This window comes from Nesoenas mayeri (assembly GCF_963082525.1).
Source record: "Nesoenas mayeri genome assembly, chromosome: 14".
Lineage (NCBI taxonomy): Eukaryota > Metazoa > Chordata > Aves > Columbiformes > Columbidae > Nesoenas > Nesoenas mayeri.
Genome location: NC_137556.1, coordinates 6,895,847 through 6,917,535, shown reverse-complemented (window position 1 = coordinate 6,917,535; position 21,689 = coordinate 6,895,847). Strand labels below are relative to the sequence as shown.

Sequence of the window (21,689 nt, the reverse complement as noted above, 5' to 3'; positions counted from 1 at the left end):
GTGGCATCCATGGGGTGGTTTGGGGAGTGGGGTGAGTCTTGGCTTGGGACATGAAGCTGGTGGCAGGATTTGCAGCATGAGGTGCTGGGGCAGCATAAATATTGTGTGGTTGGGCTGGAGGTTTGCAGCAGGGGGTCGTGTGCTCTACTGGTGGTTTTATTGGTCCTAATCCAGGCAGGGGCTGATCTCTGTTTAGTAAAGCTGGGTCTCCAAGAAGCAGCCTGTATTCCCCTGCAAACCTCAGGGTAGTGTGGCTCCTGGGCTGGCTCCGGTTTGTATCTGGGCTGTGCAGTGAGAACGTCCCTGTGTGTCCCAAATGCAACCTGCCTCTCCCCGGTTTTGGTCTTGGAAGGGGGATGTGAATAGCAGTTTTTCTCACATCTGGTTGTCCCACGTACCTGGGTGGCGGTTGCGCCCTCCCCCCCCCCCCCCCCCCCCCCCCCCCCACCATGAGCTCCGGAGCTTTCAATGGGGCAGTTGATGGCCCTTAGACACCTTTTGTGTCCCGTCCCCCTCCCTGATGGCTCCTCACGGTCACCCCCCGGCTGGGGGGGCAGTGGGGGTCGGACCCTGCTCAACAGACGGGTCCTTAGGCAATGAGGGGCCCAGGCCCAGAGAAGCTTCTGGCCCAGCCGGTCACAGCCGCAGACAGACCTGACCGGGCTGTGAAATGGGACCCTCGCCGAAGCTCCCGGGACTTGTTCAGCAGGGAGCAGAGGGACTGGGGTCCATCCCCTGAGCTCAGGGACCGTCTGAGGAGACTTCCTGGGGCCAAGAGCCATTACCTGCTCCTTGGAGAGCGATTTTCTTCTGGAAATATCCATGAGTGAGCCCTTGTGCCCCTGGCCAAGTGATTATTTGTGCTGGGTGCCCCTGAATGAGAGAGGTCTCTGCTTTTTGTGAGCAAGTACATGTGCGCTGGGGATCCTCGTTGTTCTGATGTGGTCGTACGGTAACAACATCCCCAACCGGTATATTGAACCTGCAGTTTATTAAATGCTGCTGGAGTGCTGAATAACTTTGGATAAACCCCGTTTCTAGTTGGTTCTCTGCTAAACAGTTCTGGTTAGAATCAAGTCTGCTTGGAGCTTATCACGTGCCTAAATTGAGTCATGCCTCTGCTGCCCAAGAACAGGGTCTTGCTGGGGTCCTGCCTTTTCCCTGGGTAGGGGACACTGAGGCACTGCCACAGGCTGGGACAGTCCCCTGTCATTGATCACTGTTGGGGTCACTTGGCCCGTGAAGAACTTTGTCCCTTGCAAATACTGGCCTTTGGAGGCGCTGCTCCCCTGGTCCTCCCTTTGCTGTCTCAATGGTGACAGCTAATGACATCACAAGTGTTGCTGCATCTTAGTGATGTCATCAGCTGTTACTGGGGAAACTGCTGAGGTGGCTGGTGCTCCCCAGTTGCCAGCGAGCCCTTCTGGAGGAGCCTGCCCTGTGCCTGCGGGAGCGACAGCAGCGGGGAGCCTGGGGGTTTTGGTGAAAAAAGTTGTCGAAGTGCCTGAGGGCTTTGAGAGGTAAAACAGGCAGCGCTGTGGGGGTGGCTGGTGGGTGCTGGAAGAGCAGCAAGTGGCCCTGATGCCCAGAAGAGTGGGGCTGTGGGCAGGGTCTGCAGGTGCCGGGGCTGGCTACTGTGTCCCACTGGGTGTTTTAGGGGCCTCTCTGCAGATGTGCTTGAATCAGGTATGTTTTCCGGTTAACTGGGTGATAGTCATCTCCTTAATGGCTTTGTTTTCAGAAATGAGATGAATTTCTGTTTTCCCAAGTGTGTTTGGTTGGGGATGGGAACCAAGGCAGAGCTTGGATTTAGATCCTTTCGACCCCTTTGCTCCTGAACTAACAGATTTGGGGGGCTCATGCCTTCCTGGAGGGACGCAGGATACCGAGGGTCTGCCTCCTTCCTCTGGCCCTCATAGGACCCTCAAAGCTGCACTGAATTGCTGTCTTGGTATTTCTCTGATGGCTCAAGAGGCTGAGGATGCTGGTGTCCAAAATAAGCAGTTATTCCCTGGGCTGCCCTTGGCTAGAGCTACACAGGGATGTTCTATTTACAAAAGAATCCCTGAGTTATTGAAAAAAATCATAATAGTAAAAAAAAAAAAAAAATCCAAAGTCTTTTAATATTCTCAAAAAAATCAACAACAAAAATGTTACATCAAACAACCAACCAACAAAACCTCTCACGAAGGAACAATACATTTCCAAGCACAAGGACATACAGGTAAACCCACGCTCAACAGCCTTGGTGCCCCACTGTGGGTAGGAGATGCCATGTGGTGCTGGCCAGTCTTTCTGGGATGTACCAGGGAGCCCTGGCTGCATGGCAGGACCATGTGCCCTCAAGTTCAGCGTTGGACCGTGACAGCCCTGGGGACATGTCTGTGCTTGTATCCTCAGGGCAGGGACTCCCTTACTCCTGTGAGTGCAGCCCAACTAGGCAGGGGTCTTGCTTTGCTGCCAGCTGCACTGGTTTGAGTCTGTGGGCGGTTCCTGGTGTGACAAAGCTTGTTGCTTGGGCTTTTCTACAGAAATGGACTTTATTTTTTTTGTTTGGACTTCTGTTGGCCAAGTGAGGGATGTGCTGATGGGACCAGCTGCGTTCTATCATCTCTCTCCCTGCATCAGGGAGCAGATGTGAAAGTGTTTGCACCAGCTGATCCATTGCACTGGGAAAACTCTTGGCTTGATGCAAGCCCTTGGAGCCAGAGCTGGGGGCAGGCAGCCTCCATTGTCCCACCTGGGGCACTCCCAGGCTGCGCATCGCTAGTCCTTTAACACCTTCTCCACCATGACTGCTGCCATGCCTGCAGTGCTTCTCCTCCTCCTTATCCCTGTGGCCAGGGAGTCCTGGGTGGGAGGAGGTGGCACGTTGTGGTCCTGCGTGGTGGTGGAGGAAATCCCCTTGGAAAGGAGGCAGGTTAGTCACTGGCATCCCAGGAGCATCCTCTGTGTCCCACCATAGCTGGAGCATTTCCCCTCTGTTTGCAACAGGAGCACCGTGGAGGGCAGCGAGGGGAAAGATCCAGCCAAATCACAACCCAGCTGTGCAGGGGGAGATGCAGCAAGCTGGGGGGTCACACCCATAAGCCTCTCTTTGGTGGCACGTGCCAGCCCCCTGCACACTGTTCTGCACGGAGATGTGCTTCTTTTCTCATCTCAAAGATGAGCCTGCTGTTAAAACATCACCTCTTCGCAGCTCCCGTAGTCACTCTCCACCATGTCAGAGCCCTCGTAGTTGGGGGGTGGAAGGGGCTGGGCTCGGATGCTGGGCTGGTGGCCCACCTCACAGTCTGCATAGGACGGCTGGGCCACGCTCAGGCGCATGCTCACCCGCTTGTACCCGGGGTCGGGTTGGTATGGGGTGCCCTCACCCTGCACCAGCTGTGCTGGGTAGTAGCTGATGGCCGTATACTCATTCTGGCACTGGGAGGCTCCCATGTCCACAGGGCCGAGCGGCAAGAAGTCCTCCAGGTTCTGGTTGCTGTAGCGGGGCGGGATGGGCGCCCGCTTGTTGCTCTGGTCCAGCGGGAAGGGGAAACCCCCGTAAAGAGCGACCGGCTCCGTGTCTGCTGGTGGAGGGGGAGGCGGGGGGAGCGGAGGGTGGGAGGAGGATGGAGGGGGGCCTTGAATGATCTCGTAGTGGGAATATTCCTGGACATCTGATGAGAGGTACCGGGGGGGCCAGTAGGTTGTTTCTGCTGGGTAGACTGAAATAAAACAGAGTTGTGTTAGCTGCAGTTCAAGCTGTTGTTTTCCCTCTCTTGCCCTCCTCCTAATTCCTGTGTAGGCTCTGAGCCTGCAGGAGGTGTGGCAGACTGGGGAAGAGAGGAGACGTGGGGACAGGGGAGCTGTAGCTTCTGCTTTGGAAATTGAGGGGGGACCCAGGGGCACCCCTCTATAGCCTTCAGGTATCCACTACTCTAGCACCCAAAAGGTACACTTCATCACGCCGTTTGGATGCAAGAAGCTTGGATGAGGAAGGGATGAGGGCAGAGCAAGTGATCCATGGGATCTTTCCTTGTAGTTACACTTGTGAACTTTCTAACAGCATCCTTTGAACTCCTGGACAGAGAGAAAGCAGTGACCTTGCTGTCCAGAGCCATGCAAAGCGTTTCCCTGAGGGTGTGATCCCTCTGCCTCGCAGCACTGATGCAAAAGCCTCCACTAAAACTCACACTGATATTTAAGTTATTTTTTTTCCTCTTAGCTTTGTTATTCTCTTTTATAAGGTCTTTTGACCTAGGATGTGTGGGAATCCAGGCTAGGCATTGATGGTTTCCCTGCTGACTGTGTATGAGACTGAGCAATTTAAAGCTGAAAACTGGGATGTAGTGGTGAGCAGGGAGGGAACAGCCAATAAAGGACCTACAGCCGGGCTTGGGCAGCATTTCCCTGTGCTTTGCTTGGTTTTAGCCAGTTGGTCTCTTAGGTTTGCAAACCTTTGATGCATTTCACAGAGGGAAGAGGGATGTGTAAGAGCAAGAAAAAGCTGTGGCTACTGACCCATCTCCTCCCTGGCCCAGGTGCACTTGATGAAGGACTCGTTGTCGGAGTTGGAGGGAGGTGCAGCGGGGGGCAGGTTGGGTGCCACGCTGCACACGATGGTGCCCCGGTGCTTTGGGGCATTGGCCGAGTTGAAGGTGACAAACTCGGGGGTGCTGGTGGGTTTGCGCTGCTCCGGTGTGGCCCGGTCCAGGTTGTTGTGTGCTGTGTCGCTGAGGATGTTGAGCTCGATGGGTGGCACGGCTTGGGTGCCCACACCCACGCTCTTGGAGAACTCGCTCTTGGAGAGCAGGTCGGGGTCCTCGCGGGCCACCGGCTTGTGTGTCTTGGCCCGGTGACGGTAGCGCTTGCGGATGACCACAAATGCCGCGGCCAGGATGGCCACCCCCAGCACTCCAGCTGCTATCTCGGCAATCTCCTCGGGGCCCACCGCCCATTGTGTGGGCACAATGGCGGGGGTGATGATGGGCTGCGTGCAGTAGGCCCCCTGGTAATCGGGTGGGCAGATGCAGTGGATGGAGCCCTGGTTGCTCACGCAGCGCCCAGCATTTCGGCATGGGTTGTCTTGACACTCCTCGGCCAGCTTTTCGCACCTGCGGGGAGGAAAGGATGGAGACAACCACCATCAGCCTGGGGATGCAGCTAAAACTGCGTCATCCTATTCTGGGCTCTGACTTACACCAGCCAAGGATGCTCCATCCTGGTCTGCTCTCCCTCCCTTGCTAGACTCGTGCTAGCTGCCTCCCCTGGCAGAGAACCATGATCCTTGAGTATAAAATGATGCTTTTCAGGAGATGATGTTTTACAGGATGGTGTCATTTCTCAGTCATGTGCAACAAATTAAAATGTGGTCTTCCTGCCTCAGAGGAGTATTTGGAGTTTCTAGGGCTCACATTGCTCCCATCCTGTTCAGTTAGGGAGCCCAGCATCACTCTGAGATGTGTCAGCCTCTTTTGAAGCCTTGTATGTCCTCCAGGCTTCTCTGTGGGGTCTCAGGGTGATGTGTGGATGTCTGCATGTTGCAAACATTTGGGAGATATCTAGGCTGAGAAGTGGTGAAAGAGCATCTTTGTCGAAGACGGGGTTTTTTGATATTTTATGGAACATGTGCAGGACTGAGACTGAATTCTTGATTCTTTGTTCTGCTCCACCCTGTACAACCTAAATGTTCACCAACAATACAGGGGACCTTTCCTTCCAACAGTAATGATTACCCTGTGCTAGCAGTGAAATGCAATGCTTTGCTGGCTTTCCTTTCCCTTCCCCTCCTGCCGCCCTGCCTTCTCATTACTGAACAAACTGTGAGGTTTGGGCTCCTCTTGTTTCTTAGTGTGTCAGGATGTGTGTGTGAGCTGGTGTGAGGAACGTGCACCCACATGCTCTGGCTAGACAACCAGTGATTTCAGATATTACACTGCCACCTAATGCTCAGCCACATTCATTTATTCCAAGAGTTGCATGAATAGCTTCTGCCTTTGCTTTGATTCGGAGGACCTTGGCTAAATGACTAAGGCAGAAGGATGATCTTGACTCTTTGAGCTTGTGCTTGGCTGGAGCGGGGCAGGGGGCTTGAAGGGGGTGCGTGGCTGTGGTGGGTAATACTGAGCCACAGAGCGGTGTCTGGGCCTGGCGTAATTCTCTAGCTGCAGATACAGGTGTGCGCTGACATTTCATATATGGGAAAAGTATCCAAGCTGTACACTGATGGTGAGAACTTCAAAGTGATATGAACTGTTCAGGGCCATGATAACAGGGATCTGTAGGCTGACAGAGGGGGAACAGCATCCTGCACCTGCTTTTCAGCGTAACACATTATCCCAAGCTGAGCTTTTAACTGGATGAATCGTGGCTGTGACAGAAATTCTCCTTACATGAGCTCTGCAGAGCTGGTCCTGGGCAGAAACAGCCCCTGTAGCACTCAGGGTGGGTGTCCTGGCTACGGAGGGAGGGGGCAGCTCATGGCTGTGCTCACCAGCCTCCCCCCAGACTGGGGCACCCTTCTGCCGCATGCACCCCGCTCCTGGCAGCCCTGCCCTTGGGGACGATGCCACCATAGCTGTGCCACACGCCACCCTCAGCACACGCCGTGGGGAGAGACTCTCCCGTTGCAAGGAGCAGCTCTGAACCTGAACCGAGCATAACATCTGCAGGCATTCAAAGCATACGTGAGATTATTTTTCTTTCTTTTCTTTTTCTTCCCCTCCTGCTCAGAGGAGATGGGCACAGAGCAGCAGTGACCACACGGTGGCAGAGCTATTCCTGCTCTGGTCTGCTCAGCTCTGCCTTTGGATGCTTCTCTGCTGCAATGCTCAGGTACATGCAACGAGCACTTAAACCCAGAGTGTCTGGTGAGCTCCAGAAGCGTGCAGTGCTCACTGGCAGAAATCATGTTTTCAGCCCGCCACGGAAGATTGCCCAGCCCTTACCTTTCGCCCAGGTACCAGTCTGGGCAGTGGCAGGAGTAGCCGGTGGCGGAGAGGGTGCAGGTTCCCCCATGCAGGCAGGGCTTGGACTCGCAGGGACTGTCCCCAAGCTCGCAATGCTCACCAGAAAACAGTCCGGGGCAGATGCAGGTGTAACCTGGAGAGGGTGGGACAGCACCATGAAGAGATGGTATCCACATGGAAGAACTAGCAAGAACAGGGAGAAGCAGGGCTTGGTGCTGGTGGCACCCGCAGAGCTCAATCCGGCTACCTAGGCATTGGTATTTACAGTCACAGGAGGTGCTGATGGGCACCCGAAACACCCATGGTGATCTGGTGGGTGTGTTACAGGACCTGGAGCAGTTGCTGGGGGCTGGCTGGCCACACTGGGGCAATGCAATGGCGCTAGAGAGCTACTTCAGCAACAAGTCAAGCCTATCCTACCACAGACCTTCTCTTGCCAGGGACATATTCAGAGCATGGCTTTATTGCATGGAGAAGCTGGGACACAAATTCAGGTTAAAGGAAGGGGAGCCTGTCTGGCTGATTCACAGTTTCTGACTCTACTAAATGCAATCCTCTTTAACTTATTGTTCTCTGAAGTCTTTGGTCCTGCAAGTTTCTTCATGGTATGAAGCGCCTGTCTCAACACGCCTGGTTTCTCTTGCCTACAGGAGGTGTCTGTTTGCAGATGGTCCCCAGGAACTTGGAGGGGGCTGCTGCTGTTTGGTTTTGGCTGCTGTTTAGTGTAGCCCTGAGCATTGGAATGTCCCTGGCTGTGCTGAGCTCCTGCTAGTAGCAGGGCTGGTGATGCCACGCGAGAAGTTCAGAGTTTCCACCTTGCAGCGTGTTTGGGAAGTCTTTGCTAGTCGTCCACAAACTAAACATCCCAGCTTTAGAGCATGGGCTGAACAAATGCAGACCTGTTTCCACATGTGTGTTAGTGGTTGTGCAGCAAGGACTTGCTTACATGCGCAGCAGGTGCTGGACATTGCCTGGAGAGCTGCGTGTGCCCAAACACATGTGTTCCTGGGTCCTGAGCCCTGTGATTGATATAGTGGCTGGTCTGGCTTTGATCCTTTCGGCATAGATATGTTCTCACGTGGCCACGTGGCTTACTGAGGCTGGTGTGCACAGACGTGTCTTTGCTTGTGCATGTAATCCCATGCCTGAGATCTTTGGGCAGGGCTTTGCATAAACTAGTGCTGCATGCCCGTGGTCTACAGGACTAAGCCCCACAATGCTCAAGGAAGCCAAGCACCCAGGATAACCTCACAAACTAAATGTCCCTTGAGCAACCCCTTCCTTGCCATCATGCCCTGCATGTTTCTGTGTGGGGCCATGTCCCACAGGCTCTTTCCTGGGCAGCTGGACCATTTGCAGAAGTTGTTGATCACCTGAGAAGCAAACTAAGGGAAGAGTACTGGATTATTGGGTTATTAGTAAGGGAGTGATTTTCCTCCTTCTCCCTCCTCTTGTATGCTTCCTGCAAAACAAACAGGTGATGCCTTAACTTAGAGCAGAGATGGGTTTTCATCTCATGGGCTTCAAACCCCTTCTAGCCCAGCCAGATGGGTTTTCTGTGCAGAGGGTCTCAAGGGTAAGGCTGAGGTGTGAGTAGCAGCCAGACTTAACTGTTCAGTAGAAATGTACCTGGTGTCAAACAAGTTCACCTAAACCAGGCAGCTACTGAGTTGGCAGGGCTGGGAATCTTGTTCCCAGAGGCTGCGGGCAGGTGAAGGTGTGCTCCCTCCTCTGGTCTCGCTCGCTCCATAGGCAGGGTGTGGGTTTTGGCAACGGCCCCAAAGAGCACAGAGCTGCGGGAGGAGCTCCTGCCCTGTGCAGCAGCCTGGAAATCACCCCTCTGTCCCAAGGAAGGGCCAAAGCACATGCAGTATCTATAGTGATAGATGGAGTGTTAAACGGTGTAGTCCTGCTGTGCTGGAACCCAGGACAAGGTGTAAGGCAGTGACACAAGAGTGGGCATCACTGAGGGTCATTCCTCCCCTTGAGGCCACAGCAAACCAGCCTTGTTGCTATGATACGGGGAGAACCCCCAATGGGAGAGACGGGGCAGTGGTGAGACTGTCTTGGGCAGACCCTGGTACCAAACCTCTGTTGGTATGTGCACCCCATGGCAGCCTAAGACTCTTGGATTTGAGTTTATGGTTTTCCCATATCCCTTCCCATAGCCCCGGGGAGTCACTGACTGCAGTGGGAGTAGACCAAGATCTTAGCTTGTTTCTGCCCAGATACCATCACTGCGTGATCCTATCTTAACCGATTCCAGCCTTGCTAATGGCTCCTTAAGCAAAGAGAATGCAGAGGGGTGGGTGGAATTTCTATTTGCATTTGAGTTTTTGGCAAAGCTGCACTCTCCTAAGTCATACACTCTCCTTAGAAACACGCTCCTGCCCTCCGGGCCATGGTCCACTAGTCCATGAGTGCCAGGATGATGATCTCGTACTCTGCAGCTGCTGCTGCACTGAATCAGCTATCACTTGAAGTCCCCTGGCACAGCGGACCTCTGAGTCTCCTCTGGGGTAGCTCCCTTGCACAGGAATGAATGAAGAAGCTACATCTTTCCCTGCCCCTTGCTGCTTATTGCTCTGCGTGGGATATTCACATACCTCCTCCATGAGTTTCGGAGCACATCCCGTTGTTGAGGCATGGGTTGCTGCTGCAGGCACCCGTTGGGGAGCAACACTGCTTTATCCCCATCTCTTCCACAACTTCCTTTGACTGCCCTTTCCCGGGCAGGAGAACCACTTCTCTGCCATTGATTGCAACCACATCCAGGCAGCCTCTGAACCCCCGTGTGACTCTCTGGGACTGGAGCTGCTGCCGGAGGCCCCCAAAAAGCAAGTCTCGTCTGCCCCGGGAGATGCTACAGGTCAGTGGCAGCTGGAGAGAGGCGTTTCCCAGTCCGTCGATGAGCAGGCGGACAGATGTGTTCTTCACCTCCAGGAAGACTGAGTGCCACTCACCATCGCTCACAAAACGTGAGGAGGAGAGGTTCCCAGTGTAGTTCCCCTGGCAACTGTACCCAAGTTGAGGCACTCCATTAATCATCTGCAAAACATGTCCCAGAAATCATGATTAGCTGTGGTACAGATGGCTTCTGTTCATAGAGACTTCTCCTCTTTGTTCCCATCTCTCCCTGCCTAAGCATAGAATCATAGAGTAGTTGCCTCTTTGGTATGGGTGAGGGTGCTGAAAGGACCTCATTGGGGAGGAGCACCTGGCAGCTTTCTCTGGAGAAGGCAAGGGGGAGGTGGGAGGCAGAGAAAGGAGTGACTGTTGTACCCAGCTTCTAACCAGCATGCTGGAAAACCAGGCCAAAGCTGCTGCTGGGTGTTGCAATCCAATCCTTGTTCTCCAGCAGATGGGAGGGAGACAAGGTATTGAGCTTCTAAAAGTGAACCACACCAGTGTGTTTCTGTGTTAAACTGGAATGGTAGAAACTCCTATTTGTGGCCCAAGAGTAATCTTTAAAACTCATATGGAGGAAGGAAAAAGAAAAGGTTAGGTCTAGTGTTTCAGGGTGGTCAGGCATAAACATCTTTCAGTTTTTTATCCCCAGAGCTTTGTTGATAAAACCTCTGTTTCATAGAAGCCAAGAGCCTATGGAGGAGGAGAAGAGGGATGTAACAAAACATTTACAGAAAACCTGCAGAGCTTGCTATGTAACATCAAGCAATTAATGCCAGGTGAAAGACATCTCCAAGGGGGGCATTAAGGACAGAGAGGAGTGGTGATGTGTTAAAGAATCTACAAGAGGATCAGCGACTCTAGGGTACACTGAACTCTAGAAAAACCTACATATGATATGATGTGGCTACTTTGGAGGGGTCAAAAGCAGAGCAGAACAACAGTTCGCTCTTAGAGAAGTCCAACAATATAAATAAATCCCAATGGGAGGAGAGAGCAGCTGCTGAAGGAAGAACACGATGCAGCTGGCACATGCTGTGGAAGGGCCTCAGGGCAACACGTGTGTAAATCTCTTTGCACAACTGGCAAGCGCACCGGAGAACTTTGTCATTTCACTCTATCTGGAGGAACATGATTTCACTTCAGATGGGTCTGTAGATTTGGCTTCTCAATATCTGGGGCTGGGAGACAGCTGAGAACTCAGTTCCCTGGAGCAAGAGCAGACACACTGCCAAGTCCTTCCTAGCTTGCCTGTTTCGCCATCCTCTTGCTGCACCCTATTTCTGAACATCAGGAGAGCTCACTGATTGGATGGGTGACAATTTGCATGCCCTTGGGAGAACTCATCCTCTTAATCAAATCTACAAACCATTGGTTACGATTCTTTCAAGGCTTTGGCTCATACCTAGAGCACTGCAATCCACAAAGTTTAAAAGCCTGAGAGATTCCTTCAGTTTTTTTTCAAGCCAGATGGTCTAGAAAAGGTTTGATCCCTGAGATGTTAATAAAATGAATCAGGAAAGAAATGATTCACAGGCAACTTTATGGTGGAGGCTTTATGAATGTTTCCTACTGAAAAGCTTGTGAAGACATCTGGGTACAGGAGATTATGGGCACACTGAACTCCATCAGTAAAGAGTCTTTTCTCCCTTGTTAGGCCTGGCTCAGTAGAGCTTCTTGACACCTCATCCTTTTCTGGAGTGTTGGACTACTTCTGCTAACTATTTGGTGACTCTCCTTCCCAGATGAGGCAGAAAGCTATGGACTCTTCTCAAGCAGCTAAGTTTTTCTCATCAGTGCCTTAAATGCAGCTTAAAGTCACTTTTGCAGATGGGTACAGGACATATGGATGATGTTTCTCTGCTCTAGCTCTTAAGGAGCAGCAGGAGCTTGCAGTATGTGCTTTGGGCAGGTTCCTGGGCATTGGATGCTGTGCAGTTCTGTCTGTGTGAGTCTTTTATAACAGCGGAAAGAAAAATATTTCAAAATAGGAAGATGGGATTGTGAAACTATGAGAACTGATGAGGGAATTCAGGGGCAGGATGAACATTTCCAGGGAGATTACAGTAGATCTTAATGTGATTAACCTCAGGGACGAATCTCTGTAAGCTGCTAAGTATGTCCCGTGATCTGGATCTCCAATTTGTCTGGATTTAATTGATGAGGAATATACAAAACCCCTGCTCTTTAGTCATCTGCTACTTTCCTTCTGTTGCCAAAGTGGAAGAGGGAGATGATCGTTGAATGCGGGTTCTATTCAGTGCGCTGCTGGGAGATGAGAGTGATCAGACTGAAACGTTCCCATCTCTGCAAGTGTCTAAACCAGGGAAACTACCTAAAGAAAGTGGTTGAAAAGAGAGTGTGTGGGGGTGAGAAATAGCGTTTAAGACTCCTGTTTTGTCTGTTCTGTCCATTACTGTTAAGGACCTTTAATTTGAGGTCCATTGAATTAGATGCATGATATGACTGGCATATTCTCAGCTGCAAGTAAAGGTTGGTGATATCATTTCCAATTTCAGAGGTCACCTGTGCCCTCCCATCTCTGTATCCTGGTACCCCAGCCGTAATGTGGTCTGGCAAACTATTTGTGTGCTCAGTCAGAGTCTGACTCTGCTCCTGAAGTCTGGGGACAAGTTTGCCCTTTGCTACAGCAGGCTGATCTGGGGAAAATGCCACCTGTAAATTCTTTGTCCTGAGAGATGCGATATAAGAGAGGGATGGAGAAGCAAGCTGTAAGGAAAAAAATGATGTGGATGTATGTTATCTTCACACAGCCTGTGCATTCGCAGATGTAAAAAATGATTCACTAGTTGTGGCTGCAGCAATTACCAAACAGTGCTTGGCTCTCACTTGGTCTTCCCAAGTCTTATATTTTAGCTAGATGAATTACTAAGGGTACATACTATTGCATCTTCTTTCTGTGTTTCCTTTGCATAAACCAGTGTTTATTTAACTCTGGAAAGAAATCTCGTGCATTGCAATACAGACCTCCAAAGTGGCGTGGTCAGTCCCGTTAGCGTGGAACACCACAGCGTGCAGCTGGCGAGTCTTCAGGCGGAAATGCATGTGCCAGGAGCTGACCTGCGAATGCTGGTACCGAATGTAGCTGTGGCCCCCAAACCTCACAGCCGTTCCTAGAAGGAGAATGAACAAAAGGTCTCATCTTTGTCATGCTTTGAGACTTTGGACTGTATGGAGCCTTGCCTCTTTTCCAGCCCGACACCATAACTATCCTGGAACAGTCTCCGCCGCAGTAATCAATGCACAGCTGCACTGCACCTCCCACAGCTCCTGTTTGGAGCTCCAAGTGTGACCTTTAGTGTCAAAGGCTGCAGCGGCAGCCTGTCTATTTCTGTTGTATAGTGCCTTTGAGGTGCTCTCAGCATGGTCTTCAACACCCCCGAATTTCCTCATCCTTAATAAGTCTCTATATTATTCCATGGTATCCCTCTGCCATTCCTGCCCAAGTGATGTTAACTTCTCTCCCTGCTCACTCCATTTATTTCTTGCAGTATTCTAGAGTGAGTATAACAAATAAGCATTATTTGGCTTTCCTCAAATTTATCTGTGCTTTTCTGAGTCTAGGCTCAACACAGGAGCTCAGAGACTGAAATTCTGATCACTGAGCTTCATTACCTGCTAGGTATGAGTGACTTTTCCCAATGAGATAGGTAGATGTTGCTATTAAATGCTACAGGAGATCAATTTAAAAAGAAAAAAAAAAAAAAAAAGGAAGACTGTGAAACTTCTGGACTCTAAAAGTCCAGATTTGGCTTTGAAATTGCAGGCAGAGTTGTTGGTTGTTGGGCAACCTAATTCCATGGAAAGTCCAGGTGCTTTACAACATAATGAAGAAAGACACAATATGTTTATTGAGTGGGATGCTACCAGGAAGGATTGCTCACCATTGCAAGAACAGATTTGCTCCAAGCTGTGCCGTGGGGTGAGGACACTGAGCCGGGCAGTGCTGTAAGTTGACATCATGCCTGGATCCAGCTGAATGGTTTCCTTGCAGACACGATGGGCGCAGTCTGGCCCGTGACATGGCACGTGAATTGCCTTCTTCATCCGGAGCCCAACGAGTTGGTCCATCTCCCCAGCTGACACAGTGATCTTATTTGCGAGGACCCGAGGTTCATACAAGGAACCGTGTGGCTCTCCAACAGCCAAGAGCAGGTCCACTCCATCAGAGGTAGCTGCAGGCTGTAAGCTGGCCATGTGGATGTTTTGGCGGCGGGTGACAAGGATGTTTCCCAGGAATCTCTGCAAGTTGCGCCAATGGTCCCCCACAAACTCCTCAGGGGAGAGGTGACGGAAGTGTAGCACCACCGCCTTGTCCAGGGCCTCCTGCGTGAAGCACCACACGTGGACGTTGACGCTGGTGGTGGCTGTGAATGTCCCATCACTGACTGTCACGTTCAGGAGATAGTGGCCGTGGGGAAGCTTGTCCCCAGCAATGATCTTTCCATCCGCAGTCCCAACAGAGAAGAGCCCCTCCTGGGGCACTTCTGCCACCAAAGTGTACACCAGCGTGTCATGGGGGTCTCGATCTGTGGCATGGATCTTGCCCAGGACGCCACCTCGGAAGGCTTCCTCGTTGGTGGTGATGAATATTTCCAGGGGAAGGGCTGAGGGGGCATACTGACTCTGCTCAGTCACTTGGATATTTATAAATGCAGATGAAGACAGGGGAGGGATACCACTGTCAGAGACCTGTCAAGGAAAACAGAAGGCTCTGTTATAGCCACATGCTGTCACCTCACCTGGCTGGATGGGCTGAGAGGGCCTTGCAAAGAAGCACACCTTGGAGGTGGCAATGGGTGGAAGCTGTCAGGAAGAAGGAATGGGAAAAACTGGCAGCACAGTTGGATGTCTGCTTGGAGATGGCCCCAGGGAAACTGCAGTGTGCCTTCCAGTGTGGAGACTGGTTGAGACCTCTTGTCAGCAGTGGGGTTGCACTAATTTCTATGTGCTCATCAGCAGCTGAGGCACACCTGGGTGGCTCTGATTAACTAAGGATTAATCGTTTTTAGAGGTGTTGCTAACCTTTGGGGTTCTGTGCTTAACTGAGTGTATAGAGATATAAAGCAGCTACACACATCAACGCATTTTCTCAACTTCCAGACTCTTTAAGCCCACGTCCCACCTCTCACAGTGTCTGTCTAGCATGAGTCAAGGAATGTCAAAATAATCATATTTTAGGATAAGTGTCTCCCTAATCTTAGGCAGGTAGTGTTTGAGGTTTATAATATCATAGTACCCAGCTTTTAGAACAACTACCATTACTGAAGAAGTATGTACTTCACATGTTATTATGCTTTTGTTTGTAATGGACTATCATTATTGATAACATTGAAAAATAATTAATTCACTCTGCAATGATAGAAATTCTCTTTGAAGAGGAACTTTAAGAATAGTTGGATAATTGGAGAAAGTTCATAGGACCAGATCCAGGTCTCACTTTAAACTGGAAGTCACTATAATGATGCTGGGAAAAGCATCTGTCTAAGGAAACTGCTGACAGAGTATCACAATCACGTTATCTGATTTTATCAATGCAGAAGCTGGCTCCCAGCTTCATGTGGGCAGGCTGTGTAAAGAAATGAGCTCTGGAGCTGGCTCCAAGCTGCATAATTTGTGCCTGGATTAGATTTCTCCAAACCTAGAGACGTTTCCTTCCAGCTGTGCCATCCTAATCTCATTTTGTTGCTGCTTAATCTGGCTGGGGAATTCAGGACTAGGACAGTAAGGCAGGGTCTACCTGGACTTGCAACAGGTACTGTTCTTTCATTCTTCTGTTCAGGATGGATGATGTCACCAGCAGACCATTCTGGGTGACGTCAAAAGCCTTCCCGTCGTTGCCCTGAGTGATCTGGAATGAATACGGTGGTCCATTTTCCGGGGTGTCTCTGTCACTCATAATCAGCTCTAGGACGCTTGTACCCACAGGAGCATTTTCCTGAAATGGGGAAAGATTCTAGTGGAGAAAGGCAAGCAAAGAGAAAAGGCCCAGGGGAACCCACAATGCCCCTGGAGATGCTGGATCAGGAACAGGGAAGCAAGTCCCACACCCCACATGCATCAGACAGAGACTCTTGCCAGCAATGGCAGAGACCCAGTGGTTTCATGAGACTCCCTTTCATGGTGTTACTTCTGTGGCAGCAAAGCATAGACAGTTGAGCTGATGCTCTTGCTTTCCCCTTGAATCATGCCAGCACAAGCAGGTGAAAGCATGTTTTGTCTGTGTTTCTTTCTGAGTACGTATAGGTGTTTTGGGTCCAAGCGACAACTGGGCTGCATCCAGCAGGCATGATGATGCTTGACCATGTGCTTGCATCTACTCTTTATGTTGTGGTGTAGATGTGAATGATTGCAAGGGAGAAAGGGGCTGCAGGTCAGGCTTGGAAATTGTGAAAAGCTCTGCACTCTCTGTACTGAAAGGACAAGAGGTGCCTGAATCCATTGGAAGGAGAAAATGACTTCTGTTGGCAGATTCTCTGTCCCTGCAGTGCTACTGGTTCTTTGTGGCAGTGAACAAAAAGCAACAGCACGTTTCATCACTGTCTCACCCCTCTGCTCCTGCAGCAGCCCTTGCATGAGCACTTTAGTACCCTAACACAGTCTGGGAGAACAAACCACCTCCTGGCTTACCTGCACTACCACACTGTAGTTGAGCTGGAAGAACCGAGGAGGGTTGTCATTGACATCAGACACGTGGATATGCAAGGTGACGTCACTGAACTGAGCAGGGTGGCCGTTGTCTGTGGCTCGAACTGTCAAGGAATAACTGGGTATCTGGAAGATTTGTAGTGTGTGATTACTGGGAGAAATGGAGGAATGGTGGCTTTTTTACATTGTTGTTTTACCCTGTTGCAGCCTGTTGAAATGATTGAGGGCATGCATTGCACCATAACAATAACTTTGCCGTTGGCTAAGGCTCTCCATCCATAAATCACAAAGCACATTGCTAAAGAAAATCAGCCTCACAATAGTTGCAGAGAAGGGAAACATCTTACCAAAGATGGATGAGACTTAAGTTGGGCAAACATCTGTCAACAGTGGTTTGAGCTGCTACTGTTTTATGAATGATTATCTAGATGACCTTTCTCTCTCTTCTCCACACCTGTTTTCTATAGTGCTCTGATGCAGAGAAGCAGAAACCAGGTGGAAACTGGAAATCAGTTGGAAACATGTTGGTTTCCAGTTTGGGGCTGACTCCTACCCAGCCAACTCAAAGCAGCCCACAGCCTGGAGCTGTGAGCACTGAAGGCTGTATTGCCTCCCCTAAAGCCCAGCCTTTCTCCAGCAGTATCTACAAGTCTAGAAAATGAGTGAAAGAAAGACTACCCTTCTGCTTACAGTATTAGGCATAGATCATTCAGAAAACTTGAGGTAGTTGGATATACTGTGCTCCCTCAGTCTTTTGGGGCACACCTGTTGTAACCTTCCTGTTCCCATTTTCTGGTACTCACCTCCTCCCTGTCCAGGTGCTTGGCGATGCTGATTTGCCCACTTTTGGGTTGAATGGCAAAATGTCCCAGCGGGTTCCCTTCCACTATTGAATACGTGATCTGATTGTTCATTGCTCCATCCAAGTCATCAGCTGACACCTGTTAGGAGACAAAAAAAAGCTAGGATGCCTGGCCCAAAAAGGCCTTGCTATGAATGAACGCGGCATGACCTTCTTGACATTTAAGGGTACTGGTTTGATCTTGCCTCAAATGAGGAGGACGAAGGTGGTTTGCATAAGTGTCATTCGTTAATTTTTTCAATACATGCTACAACCATGACTTTCTCCTTGTCCCTTTCCTGATGTTACTACCACTGTGATGGTAACAGGCTGGGAAGGAACTTCCACATGGAAATACCTTGGGCTCTGCCTTCACTAGGTCACAAGGGTATTTGCCTTCTGCAGGCATTTTAGCTCTTGAGAGATCCTCAAAGCTCCTGCGCCCCCTTTAGCTATCTCAAGCTTTTACTTAAGGATGTCTTATAAAACAACGTGTTCTCCTGTCTATGGAGTGTCAGGAATTCTGGCAATCATCCTTCTTTGAAGTCATACTTAAACCTTAGATGTTGAATGTCATAAACCCAGTGAGGTGTCTGTGTCCAAGGAAAAGTAAAGTGCGAAAGAAGAGTAAATAATGCATAGGGCAATTAAAAGAATAGGTAAAGATGTCTGGCTTGGTTCATAGTCATACCGTGAGGATGATTTCCCCAACTGCAGCATCCTCCCGGATGTCAGCAAAGTAAGGGTCTTGGATGAACTCTGGTGCATGGTCATTGATGTCGGTTATGTTGATCACCACCATGGTCACATCACTGAGGGAAGCTGAGCCCTTCCTTGTGCCCTCGATGGATAAGTAATACTCGTGACTTGCTTCAAAGTCCAAGCTGCCATTTATGTATAAGGCACCTGCATCAGCAGATGGATAGAAAAGGACAGAAGATACTTTGAATGAATCGCATGTGAGGTTTCTTGGAATTCTGGAGATATAATGAAATGATTGCCAAACTGCCACTTTGACCTTCTCTGGTTAAATCAGCATACTGTAGGTCATGGAATCACATAAAACAAGCTAAAATTTAACTGATTCTGTCGTAACCTGCATCATTCTGGTATCAAATGTTTGAAGAAGTGAAATAAACTTCAATTCTGGAAGGTGTCCGGGAATCTTGATTGGAGGAGATCTGGGACAAAATAGAACGAGGGTCTAACTGTGCTGTTGAAAGCTGTGACCAAGGCAGTACTAGAGCATCACTGAACTGAGCCACAGGCAGGATGAAAAGCTGTGATATGTTGATGCAGAGTTGTACAGGAGAAAAAGGTGTGTGGTAAGATGCTGTGATTTGTGAGGCTTGGGATGCAACACAGAAAGAAGGAGGAGGCAGTTAATCTCAAAAAACGAGTGGTGAACATGAATGGAAGACATAAAGTGAAAGCAAAAGAAAGAAAGGAGGGACAGAATGTGCCTATGTATTTCAATGCTTTCCTGGGTTCATCACTGAAACTACCATATTTTAAGATGTACACTCAATAAGAAGATTGGTGTGGAAAAATTAACAACAGCCTTGGGGACAGAGTAGCTGAGGAAGGTGTTGTGAGTGAGGATGTTACAGCAGAAGGCAAGAAGGCCATTGATGACGCATCCAAGGGCTTGTTTCAGGGAGTTAAAATTGGCCTTCCGGTAACAGCTCTTATCAGATCGCTTTGCAAACAGAGCAGTGTTTTATTTGGCTAGTAAACCTGGCTCAATACCTGCTCATGGTTAACAAATTGGTGTTATCCACATTCATTCAGTGCTACCCAAAAAAGCTGCCGGTTACTCTGGGCTGCAAGTTCATTGTGGGATCAGGATGGGGTTTTTAAATGGAATCATCCTCTCCTTCATTTTGAAGTAGAAATTTTTCCCCATCCTGTCCTCTATGTATTCCTCATTCCCACACACCTGTCTGAGGTTTGAAAAATATGATGGGAATATTTCCATTAATTTTAGTAATATTTTGATCACTCCTTAAGTGACTTGGCTCGCAAAATTTGGGGTAGAAGAGAAGACTGTGTTCCCTACCCATGTGCTGGCTAAAGGCAGAGGGGAGCAGAAGTGCAAGCCAGGTGGAGAAGAACCAGAGAAGACATGTACAAGGACAGCTTTTGATGTTGGGTCAACATGGACCTGCTTGGTCATGAAATCACATTACCTGTGTTTGAGTTGAGCTGAAATTTCCCATGGTCATTGCCATTCACTATTTCATACTTGATCTCTGTGTTTTCTGCATTGTCCCTCGTCAAGGCTGACAGGTTGAGGACCTCTGTACCCACAGCTACATCTTCCTTTACCATGGCCATATACTCAGGGGCCAGGAAAACAGGCAGATATTCATTTAGATCCACAACGGAGACAGTGACAGTGCCAAGAGCAGAGAGGGGCTCCGGGGTGCCTCTGTCGGTAGCACGAACTGTCAGCTCAAATGCTGAATGCTGTGAATCCTTCAGAGGCTTTTCCAGACGGATCACCCCTGTGGTTTCCTCAATTGAAAAATGTCCATTGGCGGAGTCAGACAGAGAATAGACCACCTCAGCATTGGGACCTGGAAGGATAAAGGACAGGCTGCATTAATTCTTGGGTAGGAATGCTGCTGGTTTAATCCTTATTTTTTTTAATACATTTGGACTTTGTATACTTAATGACCTTAAATTCCTAGGGAAAATGGAGGCTGTCCATATGAAGGTTCAGATATCTAGCCATGCTCACCATCATTTATCAGCATCACCTGTCTGTGTTTACTGGTGCTTCCCATTTTTAATTCCCCTGTTTTTAAATGTAATATCCCTTCATATCTGCTTCCAAAGCAGAGAAACATGTTCTTGCTTCTCTGTCATTGTAAATTTGGTCTCTGCTGGAGGGGTTTATTGAAAGCTCCTTTCTTATGAGTCTTGCCTATATTTCTGAGAATCTTTGTGTCTTCAGAAGGACCTCTCCATCCGTATCACCTACCACATCCAGATCTAAAGCTCATTTTTTCCTTATTATGCTCATTCTCAGTCTCCATCTTGGTAAAGGTTCTGTCCAGTTTGGATCCCTGACAAACTGTGTATCACAGTTTGTGCTGTGCATCATGATTACAGTTACTGAGCGTGTCCTCACAGTCTATCTTTGCATGTTTCTACAGATTTTGCATTTCCTGCAGGGTCACAGAAATGCTGATGCCAGCCTGCTAGTCAAGAACATGTCAGTGATGAGATCCAGGCACATCTTCGCCAAGATTCAATCATCTGTAGCCTTTCCTAGGTTTCAGAGGTTTCTATTCAGGATGAAAGATGAACTCTACTAAAAAGTAAATCCCCTTCTGACTCACCTTCATCAAGGTCCCTGGCAGCAACCACAGCGATGGGTGTCTTTGTCGTGGTGTTGTCAAAAACAGCCACGGCGCAGTGACTGGGGAAGAATCTTGGTGCATTGTCATTCGTGTCCTCTACAATCAGTGTTATATCTGCCTGGCAAGAACGGCCTCCACCATCTGTCGCTTTGGCAACAAGATGGTACATAGGTTTCTGTTCGCGGTCGAGAGGTGTGGATGTGGTCAGTTCCCCTGTTGGAAAGAACAAGAGATGGTCTTGCCTCCTGCAGCTTCAGTTTAGGAGAGCTCGGAGAGGTTCAGTCATGCTACCTTCCTGGGTGAACCGTGGGAGACAACAGAGCGGGTTTGAATGCTGTTTGTAATCCAGCTAATAGTGGTAATGTGTCCACACCACATTGCTTGGGGCTATTCTCGGATCGCTGCCAGCCAGTGCCCTGGCAGGGCTTGGCATGGGGAGTCCTGCAAGTTGGGCTGAACTTCATGTAGGGGATGTCGTCATGGGATAAAAGTGCTCATAAAGTTGTATTATGCTTCTAAAGACCTTTGTAAACCCTGATGCATTAAGCTTTCTGCAATGTAATGAACCCCAAATGATCTCTAGAATGATCATCGTGTCTATTTGGACAAATATACTGCCTAAGACCTATAGGATTTTTTTTAGAGTTTAGAACTTGGGTCTTTGATTCAAGCTGAATACTTGCAGATCTCTCCTTCTTGAGACCTGCCTTTAACAATAGTGTCTAACCTTCATTTTAACGATGCTAATGCCAACATTTGTAAAGAAAGCTAGCAGGAAAATGTAGAGATGATTTTCCTCTAGACTGTATTGCAATAAACCTGCCTGTTTGCCATTCTCTCCTAGCTTGGGAGAGCTGCAATGAACAGTGCTTTTGTTTGCTCAAGAGGAGACAAGTGTTGAGCCACACAGGGAGCTGGCAATTTTTGGGAGTGGGTGAGGAAGGGGATAGA

At 49.4% G+C, this 21,689-nt stretch overlaps 1 protein-coding gene across 1 annotated transcript in view; it reads right to left on the bottom strand.

The window, feature by feature from the left end:
* Window positions 1–3,177: 3,177 nt before the first annotated feature.
* FAT2 (FAT atypical cadherin 2) overlaps window positions 3,178–21,689 on the bottom strand; it is a gene marked incomplete at both ends in the record, with an annotated part of 44,079 nt that continues 25,567 nt past the window's right edge. Inside the window, 12 exons of the mRNA XM_080353571.1 lie at window positions 3,178–3,710; window positions 4,507–5,099; window positions 6,933–7,086; window positions 9,560–10,001; window positions 12,849–12,994; window positions 13,766–14,573; window positions 15,622–15,819; window positions 16,512–16,655; window positions 17,333–17,470; window positions 18,062–18,276; window positions 19,560–19,949; window positions 20,718–20,951. Of these exons, the coding sequence (XP_080209697.1) occupies window positions 3,178–3,710; window positions 4,507–5,099; window positions 6,933–7,086; window positions 9,560–10,001; window positions 12,849–12,994; window positions 13,766–14,573; window positions 15,622–15,819; window positions 16,512–16,655; window positions 17,333–17,470; window positions 18,062–18,276; window positions 19,560–19,949; window positions 20,718–20,951 (3,995 nt within the window). The remainder of the gene's footprint in view (window positions 3,711–4,506; window positions 5,100–6,932; window positions 7,087–9,559; window positions 10,002–12,848; window positions 12,995–13,765; window positions 14,574–15,621; window positions 15,820–16,511; window positions 16,656–17,332; window positions 17,471–18,061; window positions 18,277–19,559; window positions 19,950–20,717; window positions 20,952–21,689) is intronic.